General features: G+C 42.3%; 1 protein-coding gene across 1 annotated transcript; it reads right to left on the bottom strand.

The window, feature by feature from the left end:
- Positions 1–4,660: 4,660 nt before the first annotated feature.
- On the bottom strand, positions 4,661–15,668 carry LOC307210978 (vomeronasal type-2 receptor 26-like; the record flags this gene model as incomplete). Its single annotated transcript, XM_079967176.1, has 5 exons — positions 4,661–5,290; positions 9,348–9,407; positions 11,302–11,529; positions 14,542–14,780; positions 15,656–15,668. The coding sequence occupies 5 exons, from the start codon at positions 15,666–15,668 to the stop codon at positions 4,661–4,663; spliced, it is 1,170 nt and encodes a 389-aa protein (XP_079823302.1).
- Between the last annotated feature and the right edge of the window lie 6,097 nt (positions 15,669–21,765).

Here is a 21,765-nt window from a genome sequence, read left to right as displayed (position 1 = left end):
TATTCCATTCTCCACAGTTATAGTTTGGAATATTGCTTTGCCCCCCTGCAAGCAGGTCTAGCATGGCAGCAGAAGTCATCCTTGCATCAAAAAAGTTCTCAAAGAGGTTGTAGCCCAAGGAGATGTTGGGTAAGAACCTGGAATCCCGGTTGATCTCCTGAACGGAGAACAAGAAGGACAAGATGTGCCAGTAGAACCTAGGCATAAAACTGCAATGAAACATCAAATAAAAAATGTCAGAAACCTATTTACCATGTAAAGAAAACAAATGTTATTTCTAGGCAATCTCAAAGTAGCTCATCACCAAACAATGATATGTATGTTTGCAGTTTGGGCTGAGACAAGGAATATATGTTTATTATTATTTATGTAATAAATTTATATACCGCTCTTCATCTAAGGATCACCTAGTTACAAGGTGTAAATCTATTTACCACTTAACAATAAAAACTAGGAGATTGCAAATTCCATTGCAAAGAAAGAAAGAAAACACACATCTTTCAAAGTGGAAAATTGCCTTTATTATTATGAATTAAGTAGAAACTGTTGGAGTGGAGAAGCATGACACCCAGTGGCATCTAATTACTTACCATCCAAGCCTTTTTGAGGGAATCTGGGAAAAAATGTATGGGTCTTCTAGAGTCAACATACTTGGAGATATGATCCCAGCAATTATGAAGTCTCCAGGCCTGTAGTAATTGGGTGTTCTACTTTCTTCCCAGATCTGATTCAAGGGACATACTTTTCCTTGATTTTCGCAGTCTCCATGTGTCATTAGCAGGAAAAGCAGAAGGGAAATCATTTTGCCTGTACCTCCTACATGCGGGTGGTGCTGTGGTCTAAACCACAGAGCCTAGGGCTTGCCTATCAAAAGGTCGGTGGTTCGAATCCCCGTGACGGTGTAAGTTCCATTGCTCAGTTCCTGCTACTGCCAACCTAGCAGTTCGAAAGCATATCAAAGTGCAAGTAGATAAATAGGTACCGCTCCAGCAGGAAGGTAAACTGCGTTTCCGTGCACTGCTCTGGTTTGCCAGAAGTTGCTTAGTCATGTGGGCATATTCCGACTCCCTCGGCCAATAAAGCGAGATGAGCACCGCAACCCCAGAGTTGTTTGCGACTGGACCTAATGGTCAGGGGTCCCTTTACCTTTACCTACACTTCTTTTTTGGCTGCTCCTTTCTCTTGCCCAGCCAGGTAATCAGAAGTCAAAAACACTTGCAAGAGGAATGCTGCAGTGACTTTCCCAGTATGGGTAACATTCAGGTTTGCCTCAGCTGTTCATTCAGACTGTCTCTGACATATCAGCTATTCTCTGCATCTACCTTTCTCCCCAGGCACAGAGCTAGATATAACCTCCTGCTGCCCTTGATTGTGCTGTCTTGGCAACCTCTGGAAATATCTCTTGATCTTGGCAGGAATAAATAGCTATGATTTCAATAATTATAAGGAGAATAAATTTGACCACTGCAACAAACTTTAGTCATTGCGAAGTTTGGGTGGCAGGTGCAGAGCTGGGAAAAACCATGTTTATAAGAAATCACAGGTGAATTGCCAAAGTTTGATGTGTGTGTGTGTGTGTGTGTGAGAGAGAGAGAGAGAGAGAGAGAGAGAGAGTTTGGCCTCAACAGCATTAGGAAAGCTCTGCAGCCAGATGAGACCAAGTCCCATCTAGTCCAGCATCCCATATATTGCAGTGTCTGATCATACACCTTTGGGAAGCTCACAAGCAGGGCATGGGGGTAAGAGCCCTTTGGTGGTCTTGTTCCGCAACAAATGGTATTCAGAGACAGTGCCAGATTTACGTATAAGCTAAACAAGCCATAGCTTACGGCCCCACTCTCTTGGGGCCCCCAAAAAAGGTTAAAGGGAAAAAACCTGCATGTACATTTCCAAAATATAGAATAAAAAACAAATAATATAAAACCTATATACAGCAACAGTGTTTTGTGTTGTGTATGGACCTATTAGGTCCATAAATTACAGTGTAGCCTATATACAGCACAAAATCCAGCAACAATTTGTTGTTGACCAAGGACAGGTGGACATATAAAGGGCCCCATTATCTTCAGTAGCTTGGGGCCTCATCAAACCAACCCACAGTTAGATCATTAAGAATTAACAATTGCTTGTTTCATTGAGGCATATGCCCCATGGGGCTTACTCCCAGGTAAATAAGTCCAGGTTCTGTGTGTCCCATTGAACTTAAAGGGAATTCTAGCTAACAAGGCATAGGGCACTGCAGGAAAATACATCTTTCTTCTGAAGTTCAGAGATGCCTTCTTGGCTCAGCACCAAATTGTGCAGGTTCCTAGAAACAGATTCCCAGCACACAGCTATTAACTGATTTTTAGAAAAAAGAAATAAGAGAAACTGCAAAAAGAAAGCGAAGAAGAAATACAATGAATGCTGGCATGTATAAAAGGTGGAATAGATTGGTTTAAAGTGTATCAATGGGACAAAAACATTACAAATCTCCATATAAATCAATGAGTAACACCAGCCACCCAGACACGTCATTCAGGCTCCAGCAATAAACAACCAGGAGCTTAGTGGAGCTTGGGAGATGCCAAATTAGCACTCCAACTAAGAGGGAGGAAGTCTTAGGGGGAGCCCCTGCAACACCACCTTCCCTGCCCAAGGCGGTTCTTGAATGAGAGGTGAGCAGGTTGAAACGGGCCACTATAGACAAAACAGGGTTAGGCTAGTGGTGGTGGTTGTTAGTAGAGGTGCTGTGTTCTCTGAGATCAATATTAGGCAGCAGAACAAGCTTGGAAGGAAGTTTGAATGGCAACCATTTGACTAAATGAAGAAATTTGAGGGATCTTTTAACATTATCTGTAAGTTTACAACCATGGCTAACCTGAACAGGAGTGCCATTTTGCCCCCACAATAGAATCATAGAATCATAGAATCATAGAGTTGGAAGAGACCACAAGGGCCATCGAGTCCAACCCCCTGCCAAGCAGGAAACACCATCAGAGCACTCCTGACATATGGTTGTCAAGCCTCTGCTTAAAGACCTCCAAAGAAGGAGACTCCACCACACTCCTTGGCAGCAAATTCCACTGTCGAAAAGCTCTTACTGTCAGGAAGTTCTTCCTAATGTTTAGGTGGAATCTTCTTTCTTGTAGTTTGGAGCCGTTGCTCCGTGTCCGCTTCTCTGGAGCAGCAGAAAACAACCTTTCTCCCTCCTCTATGTGACATCCTTTTATATATTTGAACATGGCTATCATATCACCCCTTAACCTCCTCTTCTCCAGGCTAAACATGCCCAGCTCCCTTAGCCGTTCCTCATAAGGCATTGTTTCCAGGCCTTTGACCATTTTGGTTGCCCTCCTCTGGACACGTTCCAGCTTGTCAGTGTCCTTCTTGAACTGTGGTGCCCAGAACTGGACACAGTACTCCAGGTGAGGTCTGACCAGAGCAGAATACAGTGGCACTATTACTTCCCTTGATCTAGATGCTATACTCCTATTGATGCAGCCCAGAATTGCATTGGCTTTTTTAGCTGCCACATCACACTGTTGGCTCATGTCAAGTTTGTGGTCAACCAAGACTCCTAGATCCTTTTCACGTGTGCTGCTCTCAAGCCAGGTGCCCGGTGCCATGGGTGCCATAGGGGGTGCCCCGTGCCATGGGTGTCATACAGCATGCATGGCCCTGGCACCAAATTTGTGGGTGCTCGGCCACCGACCTTCCTTGGGTCCTAGGGATGCTAAAAGAACTGTGTTGTACATAGTTGTTCTACTATGTGCCAGTGCAATATACTGTTGCTGACCTTAGTTAACTGTCTGACATATTTTCTTCTACAATGTTGTGGCTTCAGTTACGCAATCCACTGGCGAGCTGACTGCACACTGCACACACCCCAATGTTACAAATACATTTTCATCATTCGTTATTTATGGGAAAGGAAGAGAAAATACGTTTTGAAAAATACATTGAATTCTGCATAGCTCGCTGTTGTCATCTGTTGTCACATTTGTAAATTGCACTTTACAACACATTTAAAATGTTTTACTTGCAGCTATTTAGCTGAGTCCTTAGAGAATCACACGACATATTTAATTTTTGTTGTTAGGCGCTCCTTTGTATTCAGATCAGGCCTCAGTACAATAATGTGGCACAGACTGGCATAACACGCTACAAGAATTTGCTGAAATGGCGCAGTTGACAAATAGCCTGAGAGGCAACTCAAAACAAAAATTTATGCAAAAGTGGGATGGATATAAGATATGTCTTCAAAAATACAGTAAGGGGTCACTATCAATGCTAGCATTAAATTGACGTTGGAGAGAGACTGAGTTGAGAAATAAGACCAAGGGTACATATTGATACAGGAATGTATTAGATAAAATGCAAAGAAATATACAATAATAAGAGTACATTCATTTGTAAAAAAGAAAAAAAAAAGAAAAAGGAATATACAAGAGGATAGACAGGAAGTCCAATGTGTTGGTACATATATGATTTTGGAATAGGTTTTTGTCCTTGTTTTTGCTTCTTCTTCTTTTAGTATATAAACTTTGTATACATGTTGAAAATTATAGTACAATAAGCCTTGTGATGTAATATGATAATGTTTACTGGTGAAACATAAGAACTTTAATAAATAAGTAAAATGTTTTATTTGCAGCTTTGTAGCTGAGCCCTTAGAGAATCATATGGCATCTTTAATTTGAGTTGTTAGGTGCTCCTTCGTATTCAGATCAGGCCTCAGCACAATAATGTAGCACTTAGGGAGGAAGATACAACCGAGAAGCCCAGCACTGGACGCTAAAATAGAGAAGACCTGCACGGCTACCATGTATTTCCCCCTGGTGCTCAGGTAGGTGGGCACAAAGGACACCCAAATGCTGCAGAAGACCAGCATGCTGAAGGTGATCAGCTTGGCCTCATTGAAGGCCCCAGGCAGCTTCCTGGCTAGGAAAGCCACCATAAAACAGATGGCAGCCAGGATGCCCATGTAGCCCAGGGCACTGTAAAACATAGCAACAGACCCTTCATTACATTGCACAATGATCTGTCCAGCCTGGGAGTGCATGTCAGACTCTGGGAATGGAGAAGAGATCCCTAGCCAGATGGTGCAGATAACCACTTGGACACTGGAACAGGAAATGACAATGGAGTTCATCAGACTCTTCCCCAGCCATCTCCTCACTCTGTTTCCTGGCTTAGTAGCAAGAAAGGCCAGCACCACAGCGATGGTTTTTGCCAACACAGAAGAAACTGCAGTGGAGAAGATGATGCTGAAAGCTGTTTGCCGGAGAAGGCAAGTCACTCTCTTTGGCTCCCCAATGAACAGGAGAGAAATTCCAAGGAGAGAAATTAGTAATAATTGGAGTCTATGCACCTAACGAGGGGAAATCAGAGTTTTATAAGAAACTGCATGAGACGTTAATGGACTTTATAGATCGAAATATCATTTTGATGGGAGATATGAATGGCGTTGTCTCGACATATATGGATAAATCTGAAAGACAAGTAGTCACAAAAGATGGAAGACTACCAAAGACCTTTTTTGAATTGACAGACAATATGGACTTGATTGATATTTGGAGAACTAAAAATCCCCTAGGTAGAGAGGGGACCTTCTTCTCTGAAGCCAATTTGACCTGGACTAGAATAGACCAAATTTGGATTACAAGAGGGATGGCACCCAAGATTCGAAAGGTGGAAATCTGCCCCAAAATCTGCTCCGACCATAACCCAGTGAAGATGGATATGAAACTAACACCCACTGGTTCCTTTAGATGGAGAATGAATGACACCTTGTTTAGAGACTCTGAAATTGTGAAAAAGGCCCAAAAAACACTAAAAGACTACTTTGAGATAAATTTGAAGACTACCGTGGAGAAAAGAGTAATCTGGGATGCAAGTAAAGCTGTAATGAGGGGGTTTTTGATCCAGCAAAATGCTATAAAGAGGAAACTTCAAGAGGAGAAGAAAGAAAAGATTTTAGAGAAAATTAGAGAAGGCGAGAAGAGATTAAGGACTAAACCTAAGTCACAGGACATTCTACGAGAAATTAAATTACATCAGGCACAATATTTGAAAATGGTTAACCAGGATATAGAATGGAAAATTAAACAAATGAGACAAAAAACCTTCGAATCGGCCAATAAGTGTGGAAAGCTGCTAGCTTGGCAGCTGAAGAAAAGACAGAAATTAAATACTGTTACCAATCTTGAAGTAAATGGACGAAATATACAAAACCCACGGGAGATTCAAGACTGCTTCCAGAGATACTTTAAACAACTGTATTCACAAGGGCCACAGAATGAGATTAAAATCGAGAAATTTTTGGAAACAAATGGATTACAAAAAATTTCTCAAGAGAATAAACTAATACTGAATGACAAAATTTCTGAACAGGAGGTTGAAGGTGCCATTAAGAACCTGCAACTAAGCAAGTCTCCAGGCCCGGATGGGCTAACCTCCAAATACTACAAAGACATGAAAGATTACTTAATTCAACCTCTAATGGAGGTTGGCAATGAAATTATGGAAGGGAAAAGAGCGCCGGAGTCGTGGAAAGAAGCTTACATCACGCTTATACCGAAAAATGAGATAGAAAAGACACAACTAAAGAACTACCGCCCCATATCCCTACTTAATGTGGATTATAAAATTTTTGCTGATATTTTAGCTAGAAGATTGAAAAAAGTTTTAGCAACAATGATTCACAAAGACCAAGCTGGCTTTCTCCCAGGCAGACAATTGTCAAATAACACGAGAAACTTAATTGACATTTTAGAAAAGCTACAAGTTAATATAAATACAAAAGCTGTTTTAATATTTATTGATGCGGAGAAAGCCTTTGACAATATCTCTTGGAGCTTTATGAGGAAAAACTTGCAAGGGATGGGGGTTGGAGAAAGGTTTGGAAACGGTATAGGCGCGATTTACTCAGAACAGAAGGCGAAATTAATGGTGAATAATGCAGTTACGGAAGAAGTTAAGATAGAGAAAGGGACACGACAAGGCTGCCCAATTTCCCCTTTGCTTTTTATTTCAGTCCTGGAGGTTTTGCTGAACATGATTAGAAGGGACCAACAGATTCAGGGTATACAGGTCGGAGTTAAACACTATAAACTTAAAGCCTATGCAGATGACCTAGTACTGACGCTACAGGAGCCAATCCCTAGTTCTAAAAGAGCACTGGAAATAATACAAGAATTTGGTCGGGTGGCAGGTTTTAAATTGAATAAATCAAAAACTATGGTTTTAGAGAAAAATTTGACAGCAGTAGAGAAGGAAAGGTTTCAGGAAGAAACAGGTTTAATATTGGTGAAAAAAGTGAAATATCTAGGGGTGAACTTGACTTCGAAGAATGTAAATTTATTTAAAGATAATTATGAGAAGTGTTGGTCAGAAGTGAAAAAAGATCTTGAAATTTGGACAAATTTGAAACTTTCCTTACTGGGTAGAATTGCTGTTATCAAAATGAATGTATTGCCAAGAATGTTGTTTTTGTTTCAGACGCTACAAATCATTGACAAAATGGACTGTTTTGAGAAGTGGCAAAAAGAAATTTCTAGATTTGTCTGGCAGGGCAAAAAGCCCAGAATAAAATACAAAATTCTTACTGACGCAAAGGAAAGAGGGGGGTTTGCCCTGCCGGACTTTAAGTTATATTATGAAGCAGCAGCTTTTTGCTGGCTGAAGGATTGGCTACTTCTTGAAAACACGGATATTTTGGATTTGGAAGGATATGATAACGTTTTTGGGTGGCATGCATACTTGTGGTACGGTAAGGCTAAAGTGTACAAGACATTTAAAAACCATATTGTCAGGAAAGCATTGTTTAATGTCTGGATGAAATATAAAGATTTATTGGAAAATAAAACCCCTAGGTGGCTCTCACCTATGGAAGCAAAGGCCTTAAAAAAGCTTAATATGGAATCTAACTGGCCAAAATACTGGGAAATTCTGGAGCAGGAGGGAGATAAAGTGAAATTACAAAGCTATGAGAAACTTAAGGATAAGGTGCGAGACTGGTTACATTATTTTCAAATAAGAGAGGCCTATCACTCGGACAGGAAAATTGGTTTCCAGGTGGAAAAATCAAAGCTGGAAATAGAATTGTTAGAACCCAATGCTAAGATATTGTCGAGAATGTATAACCTGCTGTTGAAGTGGAATACTGAGGATGAAACGGTAAAATCTGCTATGATAAAATGGGCACAAGACGTTGGTCATAACATTATGTTTGTTGACTGGGAACAGTTGTGGACCACCGGTATGAAATTCACGGCATGTAATGCCTTAAGAGAGAATATTATGAAAATGATATATAGGTGGTACATGACCCCAGTCAAACTTGCAAAAATCTACCATCTGCCCGATAATAAATGTTGGAAATGTAAAGATACTGAAGGGACATTCTTTCACCTTTGGTGGACGTGCCCAAGGATTAAGGCTTTCTGGGAGATGATATATAATGAACTGAAAAAGGTATTTAAGTATACTTTCTTGAAGAAACCAGAGGCCTTTCTTCTGGGCATGGTCGGCCAATTGGTGTCAAAGAAGGACAGAACTTTCTTTATGTACGCTACAGCAGCAGCAAGAATACTTATTGCAAAATATTGGAAGACACAAGATCTACCCACTCTGGAAGAATGGCAGATGCAAGTAATAGACTATATGGAACTGGCTGAAATGACCGGCAGAATTCGAGATCAAGGAGAAGAGCAGGTGGAAGAGGACTGGAAGAAGTTTAAAGTCTATTTACAAAAACACTGTAAAATCTTTGAATGTTGAGGACATTGAAAAAGAAAAGAAGGGGTTCTAGTGACTGAGTTAATTAAGAGTACAAAGGGAGGGACTAAGAATCAAAATGAACAAAATTGAGCTTGCTGAACTAATTATTACATAGAATACAAGATCGGGAGGCGGGTGGAAGTAAGGAAAATAAGGTTTTGAAGGTTACAATTGGAAAGTGAGTTTATTTTTATGTTAAAATTTCCTTTTTCTTTTTTCTTTTTTTCTTATTTTTTGTTTATGCTGTTTTCTTTTCTTTTTTCTATAATGTTTGTGAAATTTTTTTTATTTTTTTTTTGTAATGTCTGTGAAAATATGCTTTTTTGTTCCTTTTTGTGGAAAATGTAATAAAAATTATTATAAAAAAAAAATGAACAGGAAGGAAGACAAAAAGGAAAGCAGGAGAGAAATGAGGAGGATGTAAGAGAGGTCCCTGTTGTTGGCTTTGACGATGGGTGTTTCCTTGTATTTAATGAAGATTCCCAAGGCAAAGCCTGTTGTTAAAGACAGGAATAGGGAAAGGAAAGCTAAAATGATTCCCAAGTAGTCTTCATAAGCCAGGAAGGTGATAATCTTGTGGATACATTGATCTCGGTCTTTATTTGGATGTTGATCTTCTGGACATTTGATGCAATGATCTGCATCTAAGGAGGAGGAGAAAAGAGGTCCAAACATCATTCATATGAATAACCATCTGTGTTCTACAATACGAGGAAGAATAATGTGATGCAAGGGTGATCAGGGAAGGAGGCATTGTAGGGAGGGAGAGGCAAAAGTTTCTTTATTTCCTTTTTCAATGTTTACCATAGCACCCTGACTTTCCTTCAAGGAGAGAGAGGGTTTCCTTGCTTTTTATCACCCAAACAACCTTGGGATATAGGTATAGCTGAGAAACTCTCACCTCCACAGACATGTGTCTGGTGTCGACATTGTACAGCTTTCACCAAATACCAACGACATGCCTCTTTACCTTGAGCTTTTACAGTTCATATTTTGTCTTCTGGGGCCCATATCATTTGGGTGTGTTTTTTTCTTTTATTCTTCTGGTCTATTTGCAATTATTTACTGTTATATATTTATCCAACATCTCCAGCAACATTTCAGTTAGCTGGATTGGAGAAATGTTGTTAGAAGGATAATTGTTCACTATTAAGTTGGTACATATGTCTTTAAATAGGTAGCACAAACATTTTTGTATTTCTTCCATGTAATAATTTTAATATGATTTATTTTATTTTGTATTGTGCTTTCACTAAGTGAACATTTACTGTTTTTTAATATATATATATATTTTAAAAAAACAACTCATTTTCTTTTTGGTGTGGTTTTGGTTCTTTACTTACTGAGCGCACCGTTTAATATCCCTAAATAAATGCATTGTCGGCAGTGCACCCAAAGTTCTCCACTTCGCTCTCCACTTTTTGGCCAGAGATTCCTATTCCTATTCTCCTTCTAACTTGGAGTCACCCACCTTCACAAGTAGAGATTGTCCCTTCTGCACATGGAGCACAAGAATAGCAGCAAATCGGCTTTCCTTCTTGAACCACTTTGGTGTATCCAGGTAGACAGATTTTGGTACACCTGGAGAAAGGCACGGTCTAGCCATAAAGAGAAAATGAACATCAAGGAGAAATTGTTAGGAGTTTTTGTGTCTATAGAGGTTATTCATAGAGTTTGGAAACAAACCAACTGGATCTCTGGTTCCACTGGCTCCGAACCCTTTGCTCACAAGAGCGCTTCTGTTGCAGAACAACATGGCAGGGAAATCTCTTTGGTGTGTTTCCTTCAACATTCATATCCCAGATAAGTATATTTAAGGCAAAAGATACAGTAACAATCTCTGAACAGCAGCAACAACAAAACAACAGCAATTAAACAGGCAATAAAACATACCAGCTACTGAAGATGCTAGCTTAAAAAAAATGATTCTAGATTCAGGTAGGTAGCTGTGATGGTCTGACGCAGTCGAAATAAATAAAAAAATTAAAAAATTGTCCAGTAGCACCTTAGAGACCAACTAAGTTTCTTCTGGGTATACGCTGAAGTGTGCATGCACACGAAAGCATATACCATATTTTTGCTCTATGAGACTCACTTTTTCCGTCCTAAAAAGTAAGGGGAAATGTGTGTGCGTCTTATGGAGTGAATGCAGGCTGCGCAGCTATCCCAGAAGCCAGAACAGCAAGAGGGATTGCTGCTTTCACTGCACAGCGATCCCTCTTGCTGTTCTGGCTTCTGAGATTCAGAATATTTTTGTTCTTGTTTTCCTCCTCCAAAAACTAGGTGTGTCTTGTGGACTGGTGTGTCTTATAGAGCAAAAAATACGATATTTCCTCCATGGATATAAAATACCATCCACACCACATACTCCTTTTATGCAGTGGAGGCTCCCTGAGCTGTCAGTTCCAACCCCTGCACCATATTCAATGAGATTTGCTCCCTGTTAAGCGTCCAAAGGATTGCAATTGAAGCCTCACATGAATTATTCAAAAATATTTACAGCTTAAGGAATGTTACATGGAATCAAGTGTCCCTTACCTGGTTAAACCGTTTTGGCCACACAATGGCTTCTGGGCTAATGGTGAAGTTCATGTCAGCAGATGCCTTTCTCTGTATACTCCCTATTTTCACTCTGACACGAGACTTATTGGGAAACATCACCCAGTTCTCAATATCAAACTCGGCTGGCAGCTTCCCATTTTCATCCAAATGCAGTCCATCGATGGAGCCATTTGAAAACTGGATTTCTCTTAAGAAAGGGTGAAGCTGCAGTGACAGGGAAACATCAGATAAACTGCCTGTATTCTGTACGGTGTTTTATACTATATTCAGTTCTTTTGTATCATTTTTAAAAACTGTTTTGTTTTGTTTTACTGTATTGTAAACTGGCCTGGCAGCTTTTGAAAAATGGCAGTATATAAATGCTGAGATAAAAATGAAAAGAGAGCCCATCTCAACCAAGTGTAGAATCCTTTGGTCAGGAGACCTTGTGCCTGTGCAGTCTGTTTTCTAGGTGCTACTAACTGTTGATGGGCATCTTCAAGACTCAGCAGGGACAGAGGAAGAGGTGAGAAGGGTCCAACTTCAGCTGAGAAGGCTGGATCTCTCTGTGGGCAGCAAGGAGGAACCACCAGAAAGTGTGGGGGTCTTCTGACAAAACTTTGACCTCAGCCAGAAGCCTCACAAAACTGGATTTGCTTCAGTAACGGACAGACATTTTGTCTCACTACTCCATTTGATTCCAGTTGGTTTTGGGGTTTTTTAAGTGTATACAAAATGTGGAGTTTGGGGGGGGTGTCATACAGTTGGAATGCTGCATATAAGAGGCAGTCAATGTTAGGGACAATACGTACACAACTTGTTTAAGGGTAGAATTCACTGGGGTGTGTGGTGTGTTAGGGAAGGTAGTTTGTCCACCTTTGATCCTCAGCTCTCCCTCGTGGCTCCTAGAAGCTGCCAGCAGGTGACAGCAGCCACACTCTGGGAAATGGCTTTGACTAAACCAGGTGAGGGTGGCTGATGGGTCTCAAGCTCTTGGTGAGTTAGGGACCTCCTCTGTATACAAAAAACCAGGCTCCAGAGGATTGAGCGGGTGAGACCAAGAGTGGCTCCTATGGTCAAGAAGGTGGTTACTGCATGTGCTATAGAGGGAAATGAAAGCTGGATGGGGGTTTTGCAAGCTGAGAAACTAGCCAGGGCCGTCTTAAGTATATCTGGCGCTGTGGTGCAAAGATCCCTCTGGCGCCCCCCATCACTCTGTATCCCAGAGTTGCTGACCTTTTTACGGCGCTGCCAGTAGCTTTGTGGGGCTGGAGGAAGGGGGCAGCGGCTGGAGGGAGCTCCTCCAGCGGGGAAGAGATGGAGGTTTCGGGCGCGGCACTGCTTCAGCGAGACGGGCGAGGGGAGCGAGCTGATGCCGGGAGGCCCAAACAACCTCCACCTCTTCCCTGACGCCCTGGTGCCCCGCACCACTTTCCCCTATGGGCTAGACACCCCTGAAGCCAGCCCTTCTAGGAGAAGGGAAGCTTGGATGCAGCCTTGCAGGCATACACATTTGTGAGAAAGGTTTCAGGAGTAAACCCTGAGGAACAACCCATAACTGCTGCCCTGTAAGGCATCTTCAGGAGAAGGAAAGGCTAAGGAGTAAACCCTACACAAATCTGGAGTCCCAAAGCAGGTTAAGGGGCATCTTGTGTTCCTCCTTCCGCGAACTCCTGCATCCACCCTAGTGCCCAACATATTGTTTTCCTTTCATTTGGACCATAACAATGAGAGTGAGGGGAGGGTATTCTTGTGCTCTAGGTCGCCCAGGACCTCCAAACACACTGTCCACGCTTGCATAGTAGATGTCAACCAGTAACTCCTACTGATAAAGGGTGTAAGTAAGCAGAAACAATGCTTTCCATTCATTTGGCTTTTGTTTTCTATGTATGTTGAGATGGGGAACTTGTGCAGTTGGAATTTATTATTGTAGTTATTAGTAGTATTTCATTTCATTTCATTTCATTTCATTTCATTTCATTTCATTTCATTTCATTTCATTGTACCTTGCCCATCAGACTGGGTTGCCGCAACTTCCAATATACAAAAACAGAACAGAACATCACACATTTTGTAAAAAAACAAAAACCTGGCTGGGACAATGAAGTTCGGTGTGAAAAAATGGGGAAAGAATTACCTGCCATGGATGCAGCCTTTGATGTTCCAACCTGTCTCTTCCACCTCCCATCACCATCCACTTTGATTTAGATGAATAGGCAGCATTTAAGGCATGTGCAACAACTTGGACATTGAAGTAAGTGTTGTATCTATCTTGAGACAGGGCTGTCTCCATCTCTTCTTTGGGCAGAATCTCCAGTTTCTCCTCCTCTGTGCATCTGGTCTCGCCTTTTGCAGCCAACACATGCTTTGAATATGAACAATGAAATGCTGTGTTCCAAAATTGTTGGAGAGCAGATGAGTATGGACTATTGTAGCCACAGCTGGTCCTTCTTTGAGCCTTCAATACAAAGGACAAAGAACCATGGATGTACTGGAACAGAGCAGGAGGAGAAGACATATATGTATTGGTGTCCTGAAAAGCTGCCGCAATCCAGATTTTTGCCCCAATTTCTTTCCCAAATGTCCCTTGTAGTGTCATGATTGGAATCCATCCCATTCGATTTATTTCGTGGTAAACAATGACACTGACTTGTGTCCAGGTAATGAATGGTTCAATTAGACCAAGCATTTGATGACCATTCTTTTCTGGAAATCTTTTTGATAATGCAATGCAAATTCCTTTCTTGATCATTAAAGACCTCAAGGCACTTGTGAACCTTTCTCCATTGTCATTGTCTGGAGCAATGAGGCCAATCCACATCCATCCAAAATGCAGGAGCAACTCAACAATCCCTTGGTACTGAGTTTCTTCTTTGGGGACGATTCGGTAGACAAAAGGGAACTGAACTTCTTCAAGTGCCTGAGCGATAAATCCATAACTGATCTAGGGGGGAATAGAAGAGTTTGGTGTTTTACTTTGCTTTCAGAGGAAAAGACCAGATACTAACCTGGGATGATCAATATCTAACAAACTGTGTACTGGCTGAAGCTGAGAGTTTTATTCTGAAGCATTGGGAGTGCATGAGGTGGGAGGGGGGCTTGGTTTTATTAAATCAATCAATCAATCAAGCTTTGAAGAAAAACCCATGGAGCCATGGCTCAGGATTTTCTTGCTCCTGTTATATTGCTGAACTTCTCCACTATCCCTCCATTCCTGTGCCCCACGCCTGCAAATACCTGAGGGATTTTGTAGATGCCTGAGAAGGCTGAAATCTCTTTTGAGATGTCAGAATTTGATCCTTCAAGAACAGCCAGGAATTTGCTCTGTTTTCCACAGTGATGGTTGGGAATATTGCCTTCCCGGCCAGCAAGCAGGTCTAGCATGGCCTCAGATGTCCTCCGGGCATCAAAATAGTTCTCATAGAGGTTGTAGCCCAGGGTGATGTTGGGTAAGAGCCTAGGATCCTGGTTGATCTCTTGAATGGTGAACAAGAAGGACAAGACGTACCAGTAGGAAACAGGGGTGAACCTGCAATTCAATAATAATAATAATTAATCGTCAAACTGCTGTTCAGCATTTAATAAAACTAAACACTATTTGAACCCCAAATAATGGTCTGTATGCTTGTGTGAGACATATCCTTGTTGCAAATGTGAAAACTCATTTGCCGCTTAAGAATAAAAATGGGCGAATTCACACTTCATTGCAGAATAGAAGCACACAGCCTTCAAATAACTAAACACAACACACACACACACAAACGATGCACACACACACACACAAACGATGCCTTATGAGGAACGGCTAAGGGAGCTGGGCATGTTTAGCCTGGAGAAGAGGAGGTTAAGGGGTGATATGATAGCCATGTTCAAATATATAAAAGGATGTCACATAGAGGAGGGAGAAAGGTTGTTTTCTGCTGCTCCAGAGAAGCGGACACGGAGCAATGGTTCCAAACTACAAGAAAGAAGATTCCACCTAAACATTAGGAAGAACTTCCTGACAGTAAGAGCTGTTTGACAGTGGAATTTGCTGCCAAGGAGTGTGGTGGAGTCTCCTTCTTTGGAGGTCTTTAAGCAGAGGCTTGACAACCATATGTCAGGAGTGCTCTGATGGTGTTTCCTGCTTGGCAGGGGGTTGGACTCGATGGCCCTTGTGGTCTCTTCCAACTCTATGATTCTATGATTGCATACATTACTTTGTATCGGGGGATTCGGGGGGGGGGTTCGTGTCATTCCAGTGGGGTGGGGGGGAGTTCTTTTAGATTTGATAATGTTTTAAGAACATGTATATAGTAGCTGTGTAACCAGAGGATTCCTGCAGCAGAACTTCAAGATCATTACTCTTTACCATTCCTGGCCATTTCTGGGTTGACAATGAAGAAAATTCCTTTCCCATACAGTTCTATTTACATGTTTTTTTTTATTGCCTCAGGTGATAATTGCTGCATTGCAGGGGGTTGGACCAGATGACTTTGGGGTCCCTTCTAACTCTACAATCCTATGTCTCTATGATTCTAAGAAGACAACTATTAACACTATATGCATAAAGTTAGAAGCTACTGGTGTATCATGATCCACACACTATAAACTAACTAAGTAAAGTAGATTAAAACTTGTCTCAGTCTGTATCAGAGTCTGCAGTCCATCAGGATGTTGTAGTCACACTGGAAGCTTGACTCAGTCTGAAGGCTGAAAGGCTAATGGATTCAGAAGACTATAAATTAGCCAACACACATACACACACACACACACACAGAGAGAGAGAGAGAGAGAGAGAGAGAGAGAGAGAGAGAGAGAGTTTTCTCCTTCAGTGAGAAAAAGCTGGGGGGACGGACCCTTTCATAATGAGTCATGACAGATGTCTATATCCTTGACCTGTTTTCAGGAGGTCCACCTCAGCTGGCCTTCGAACCCTGAACAGAAATCAGAGGATAGGCAAGAGACAGGCCCAAGCACGATTAATGCAATTAACACCCATATTTAAATGACACTAACATGACTAACGTTGCTTTCAGCTATAAAGCAGAGACCCACAGAAGGAGAGTTGCCTTGTCATTCATTTTTTTATCCCTGAGGAAACTGCTCTCTTCTCAGTCTCATTATACTTTGAGACCAATTATGCCAACATCTTCCAGGAGTAAGCTCCCGAAGGCGGAAGGGGAAAAGAATGACAAAGAATCTAATTTTCACCCAAATATCAGGAGAAAATATTTGTAACTGTCACCCAAGTTCTTACACCTATCAACACTGTCTGAGTACCTGAGGGAACTCGATCCATTTTCTTTCCACCTATATTCCTATTAAACTTGGGGGTACGTTTGCCAACAATGGTCACCTTTGATTTTGCGTAATTAAATCTGAGTTGCTCTGATTGGCAAAATTCGTATAGTTTGTTCAAGTTTGTTACAATACTATTAATATGGAGGTTGAATAGGGGTATTCTAGCAGAGAACCTTGTCTGACTCCTTTATTAGTCCTGATTTCCTTCGCCAGACCTCCTTCTGTACTGATCCTTACCCTTATGAACGTATTACTGTGTAACTCTTGCACATGTTGCTTTGATATTCAGCACTTTTCCTGAAGACAGAAGGGAAACTTCGCAGTATGATTTTTGGAAGGCCACAGCCTCTTCAGCCCTGAAATAGGGGCTATTTCCCTAGTAAATAGGAACCAATGGTGTGGAGACGCAGAAACATGAGATCCACCAGAAAGTACTTACTTACCCCTCAAGTCTGGTTAGCGGGGTGTCGGAAAATACATATGGAAGTTGCCTATGATAATTTCTTGGGGATATGATTCCGCTGATGAGGAAGTCTCCAGGCCGGTAATAATTGTGTGCTTTATTTTCATCCTTGATCAGATTCAAGGGGCATTTTGTTCTTGGGTTCTCACAGACTCGAAAGGGCATCAGGAGAAGCAGCAGAAGCAGAAGCAGCAGGGCTCTCATTTTGGCTCTGCCTCCTAGACCTCCCCTGTGAGTGGCTCCTCTCTCCTCTAGAGCTAGCCAATCAGCAAAAGAGAAAAGGAGTTCTTACATCACCCAATCTGCTGTGGTTTCACCAATACGGTTCTTGTTCAGAACCATTAAACTACATGCATATTCATCTTGACTCAATCACACTCTTATTCTGGACACTAATCTTCCCGCTCCCACCGGTTCAGTGCAATAAATAACCTTGTGCTACCTTGCTTCTGATGTTTGTGCAATCCCTAGAAATATCTCTCAAGCTTTGGCAAGAATAAGGATAAATTACCATGATTTTGAGCATCACTACTGGGAAAACCATAGCTTTAACTATATGGACCTTTGTTGGCAAGGTGATGTGTCTGTTTTTAAAGATGCTATCTAGGTTTGCCATTGCTTTTCTCCTAAGTAGAACCCCTTACTATTATGCAATTCAATCTCCCTCAGATTGAATTGAATGTTCCTGGTAAGATCCCTTTTCAAATCCCTCCTAACGAAATAAAGACACCACAGTCTTATTCATAAGCAATAAAAAGAAAGTTTACTCACGATCAGGCAGAGCACAGTGTGCTCCCTGAAGGCAGGCGTAATGTTACAAGCATATACAAACTGTTTTACCCCATATGTAGGTTGACCTAGTGACTGCAGTTAGCAGTCTCGGAAGTTCGCAGGACAAAAGGAAGATCGAAAAGAGAGTGAGTGGCGGCATTCCTTGGCCTTTTACCAGGTCTGGAAAGGTCATGCCCACCCACTAGTCACATGCGCAAGGAACGATGCTCCAGGCCAGGAGGAACAGGAAGTTGTGACTGGCTGGACCAAACATTCCCTTGCATGTCCACTCTAGCAAAACAAGGAATGTTGTATTTGACTGCTCCCAGTGGGTTTCTTTATTTTATCCTGGGAAGTTCCGATATTTTTATGTGAAGTTCTGTCCTGCATTGAAGTGTCCACTCCATTCCTGACTTCCACGAGGGACCAATTTTCATATGCAAAATCCGTCAACCTTCCCATAAGTCCCTTATAAAATATTGGTTTGTCTTCCTTGAGTGCATGTACACCTACAACCAAAATTTAATTTCCTTGGATATTAACTTCCATCTCAACATATCTACTTTGTTCATCAGAGAATATCCATTTGGGGCAGAACTGGGAATGTGTATATAAAGAACATCTCCATTTAGCCCCCTCAGTCCTGCAAAGATAAATTCCTCACCTAATCTTTTTAAATCGAATATCTGATACCCTTTTTCCTAATGTGTGTTTCTTGTAAACAAATTTGATCCAATTTCAGTGTCCCCCCAAAAACCCCCGAAATACAGTGGTACCCCAGGTTACACACGCTTCAGGTTACAGACTTCGCTAACCCAGAAATAGTGCTTCAGGTTAAGAACTTTGCTTCAGGATGAGAACAGAAATCGTGCTCCGGCAGCGCAGCGGCAGCAGGAGGCCCCATTAGCTGAAATGGTGCTTCAGGTTAAGAACAGTTTCAGGTTAAGTACAGACCTCCGGAACGAATTAAATACTTAACTTGAGGTACCACTGTATCGCTTTTCTCTTTTGAGAAGCATTTGCATCATTTATATTCCATGTTAAGTATTGGTATTCCATAGCTGAGCAGATTTTTTTTGCCACACCTGTACCTGCACCCCCCATTTGTGATTTGCTAGTGAAATCTGTTCATCCAGAAATGGAGGTGTAATTGAGGAGGTCAGGTATGGGAGAGAAGTTGGGGGAAATCCTTCTCAGCTTGAGATCTCAGGTACCTCCTGTTCGTCAGAACAGATAATATTGATTCTTGATGGTTCCAGGAAAGCAGGGCTATGGAACTACTGGCCAAGGTGGTCCTCTCTATCTGGTCCTCTGTAGGCCACATACCCCTCCCTAGCCATGCCCCTTACTGGTCCTGCTTTGTGACATTCTTGTGTGTTTTTGCATGACTGAAGTGCTGCCTTGAACTCTTATATTGCTCCTTGCTCGTCTGGATAGAGAATAGAGAAGGGTGTGCATATGTATGTAGGAACTAGGCTGCAGCAGAAAAGGTCAAAGGGGGGAGTATTCATTGTGCTTTCCACTTTTGCCTCTAGCAATACCCACCATTGGCATATGCCCCCCCATAAGGTTGCCCAGAAGGGACTGTGGCCTGGTTTCATGAGCTCAAAGTAGCTACTCCATGTTGTGTGTGTCTGTGTGTTCACTTACATCCTAAAGGAATATCTTGGTCCTGGCACTTATGAAGGTACTTGGTTAGTTCAAGGCCAAGCTGACCTTTTCCCCACACTGACCCATGTCAAAACCAGGGAGCTACTTCTGTGAATTCTCATAAACATGTTTTCCTTCACCTCTGCACCTGTGCCTCAAGCCACATAGAAAATCGATGGTGTTGCCAAGGTGACGTTTCCTCTCGTATAATTATCCTTACTCTAACCAAAGCTCTAGGGATTGAGCCAAAGATTGCCTGTGAGACAAGCCAGCCCAATATCAGAATCAAAGGCAAGGTAAGATAATTCATTGTGTTGTGTCTGAAACTCCTGGTGTGTTAAATAGCCCCTATGGTGCTGAGAGTCTGTTTTGTCCATTCCCCAGTGCCACGAATGATCATGTTTGAGCATCTGAGGTCTAGACTTTGAGTTTAGATATTTCTTTTCAGATGCATTGGGATGAGAAGTTTTCTTTGTTTCTGAATTTTGTCCCATCATATCCTAAGTAGTTATGCTAGTAAGAAAAATAAAGTACATGCTCTGTATCACAAACAAAAAGCAACAAGTGCTCCTCACTGCAAGTCTCACCCCTTCTTAGGATTGTGCTTGTCTTTAGGAATCCTCAAATGGGCTATTTTTGGATGTCAACACAAACATTTTGGGGGATCCATGAAGAAGGGTTGCTGGGTCATTCGAAGTGTCAGATCACCCACATCCACAGAGGGAAGCAGCACATCTAAGGAATGTCCACAGCGATGACACAGGCCAGATTTATTTAGGGACAGCCCCATGGAGGCCATGCTTTCCGTGAAGTCTGAGCAGTCCCTTGTAAGATCGTGTCGGCATGCATGTTAAAATTCCCTTGGACCTCCAGATGAGGTGTTTCCAGGAGAACATCTGGCACAACCTGAACCAAGGGAGTCCTTGGTGCAGCAGGGAGGCTGGTACACCAACAGGAATCCTGCACTGCCCCTATTGCCAGAGTTCCAGAACATGCACTCAGAAAACTGTGTCCTCCTAATAGGTCGCTTCATGAAAACTAAAGACTTCCCAAAAATTCACTGCTACCCCACTCCCCACCAACATGAGTGCATAAGAGAGACCTGGTGTACAAGCAGTGGCAAGAACAGGGCAAGCTGCTGTGTCCAACCAAATCTGTGTTATGCATGCCAGGTCAATTCTCCCATCCACGATCAAGTCATAGATGGCACCGGTCTTATTGGTGGTTAACCTGCAAAAGAAGTCTTAACTGAGGGTGGGTAGGGTGGGAGAGGCTCTGGAGCCAACTGACGATTCCCAGGTAAGATCCTCCCACTATTGTGCGGGCAGGTAGTTTCTCCCCCTACCTGACCTTGGCAACGCCTCCCCAGGCGGGATTGGGCAACTGACTGAGTTAGGTGTAGACGTCCACGTATCCCATCTGGGGGGAGGTGAAGCCAAGCCTGCGCTAATGGTGCCATATAGGGACCAGGGGGCTGCACGCACCACCCAAAGGGTGGCCCCCATTTAATGTGGGGAGCGGTCATTTGGGTTTTCACAAACCCTGTAGCCCTAACACATGTACTTTTATTCAGGTTTATTTCCTAAACTGTTCCCTAAATATATGAGTTAAACAGGACAATCAGCCTCTATAAATTTCAGATAGGCTAACTTTTGTCACTTTGCCAACAAAGACCTGTATAGTTAAAGCTATGGTTTTCCCAGTAGTGATGTATGGAGGTGAGAGTTGGACCATAAAGAAGGCTGATTGCTGAAGAATTGATGCTTTTGAATTTTGGTGCTAGAGGAGACTCTTGAGAGTCCCATGGACTGCAAGAAGATCCAACCTCTCCATTCTGAAGGAAATCAGCCCTGAGTGCTCACTGGAAGGACAGATCCTGAAGCTGAGGCTCCCATACTTTGGCCACCTCATGAGAAGAGAAGACTCCCTGGAAAAGACCCTGATGTTGGGAAAGATGGAGGGCACAAGGAAAAGGGGACGACAGGGGATGAGATGGTTGGACAGTGTTGTCGAAGGGACCAGCATGAGTTTGACCAAACTGCGGGAGGCAGTGGAAGACAAGAATGCCTGGTGTGCTCTGGTCCATGGGGTCACGAAGAGTCGGACATGACTAAATGACTAAACAACAACAAACTTTTGTCACAGAGCATCTCATTGTTCTTTGACAATTATCTCACAGGATCTGAAAGATTCCCCACCAGAGATTCATAACAATGCTTCATAAGTGTGAGTCTCTGTTTTCCCCACAAATGTTTGGATATGACCAGCTTCCTGCTCCAGTGTCCTGCTCAGAA

Source organism: Podarcis cretensis (genome assembly GCF_951804945.1).
Source record: "Podarcis cretensis genome assembly, chromosome: 2".
NCBI classification, from domain to species: Eukaryota; Metazoa; Chordata; class Lepidosauria; order Squamata; family Lacertidae; genus Podarcis; species Podarcis cretensis.
Note: the sequence above shows the minus strand (reverse complement) of the source record. Positions and strands in the feature narration are given on the sequence as shown.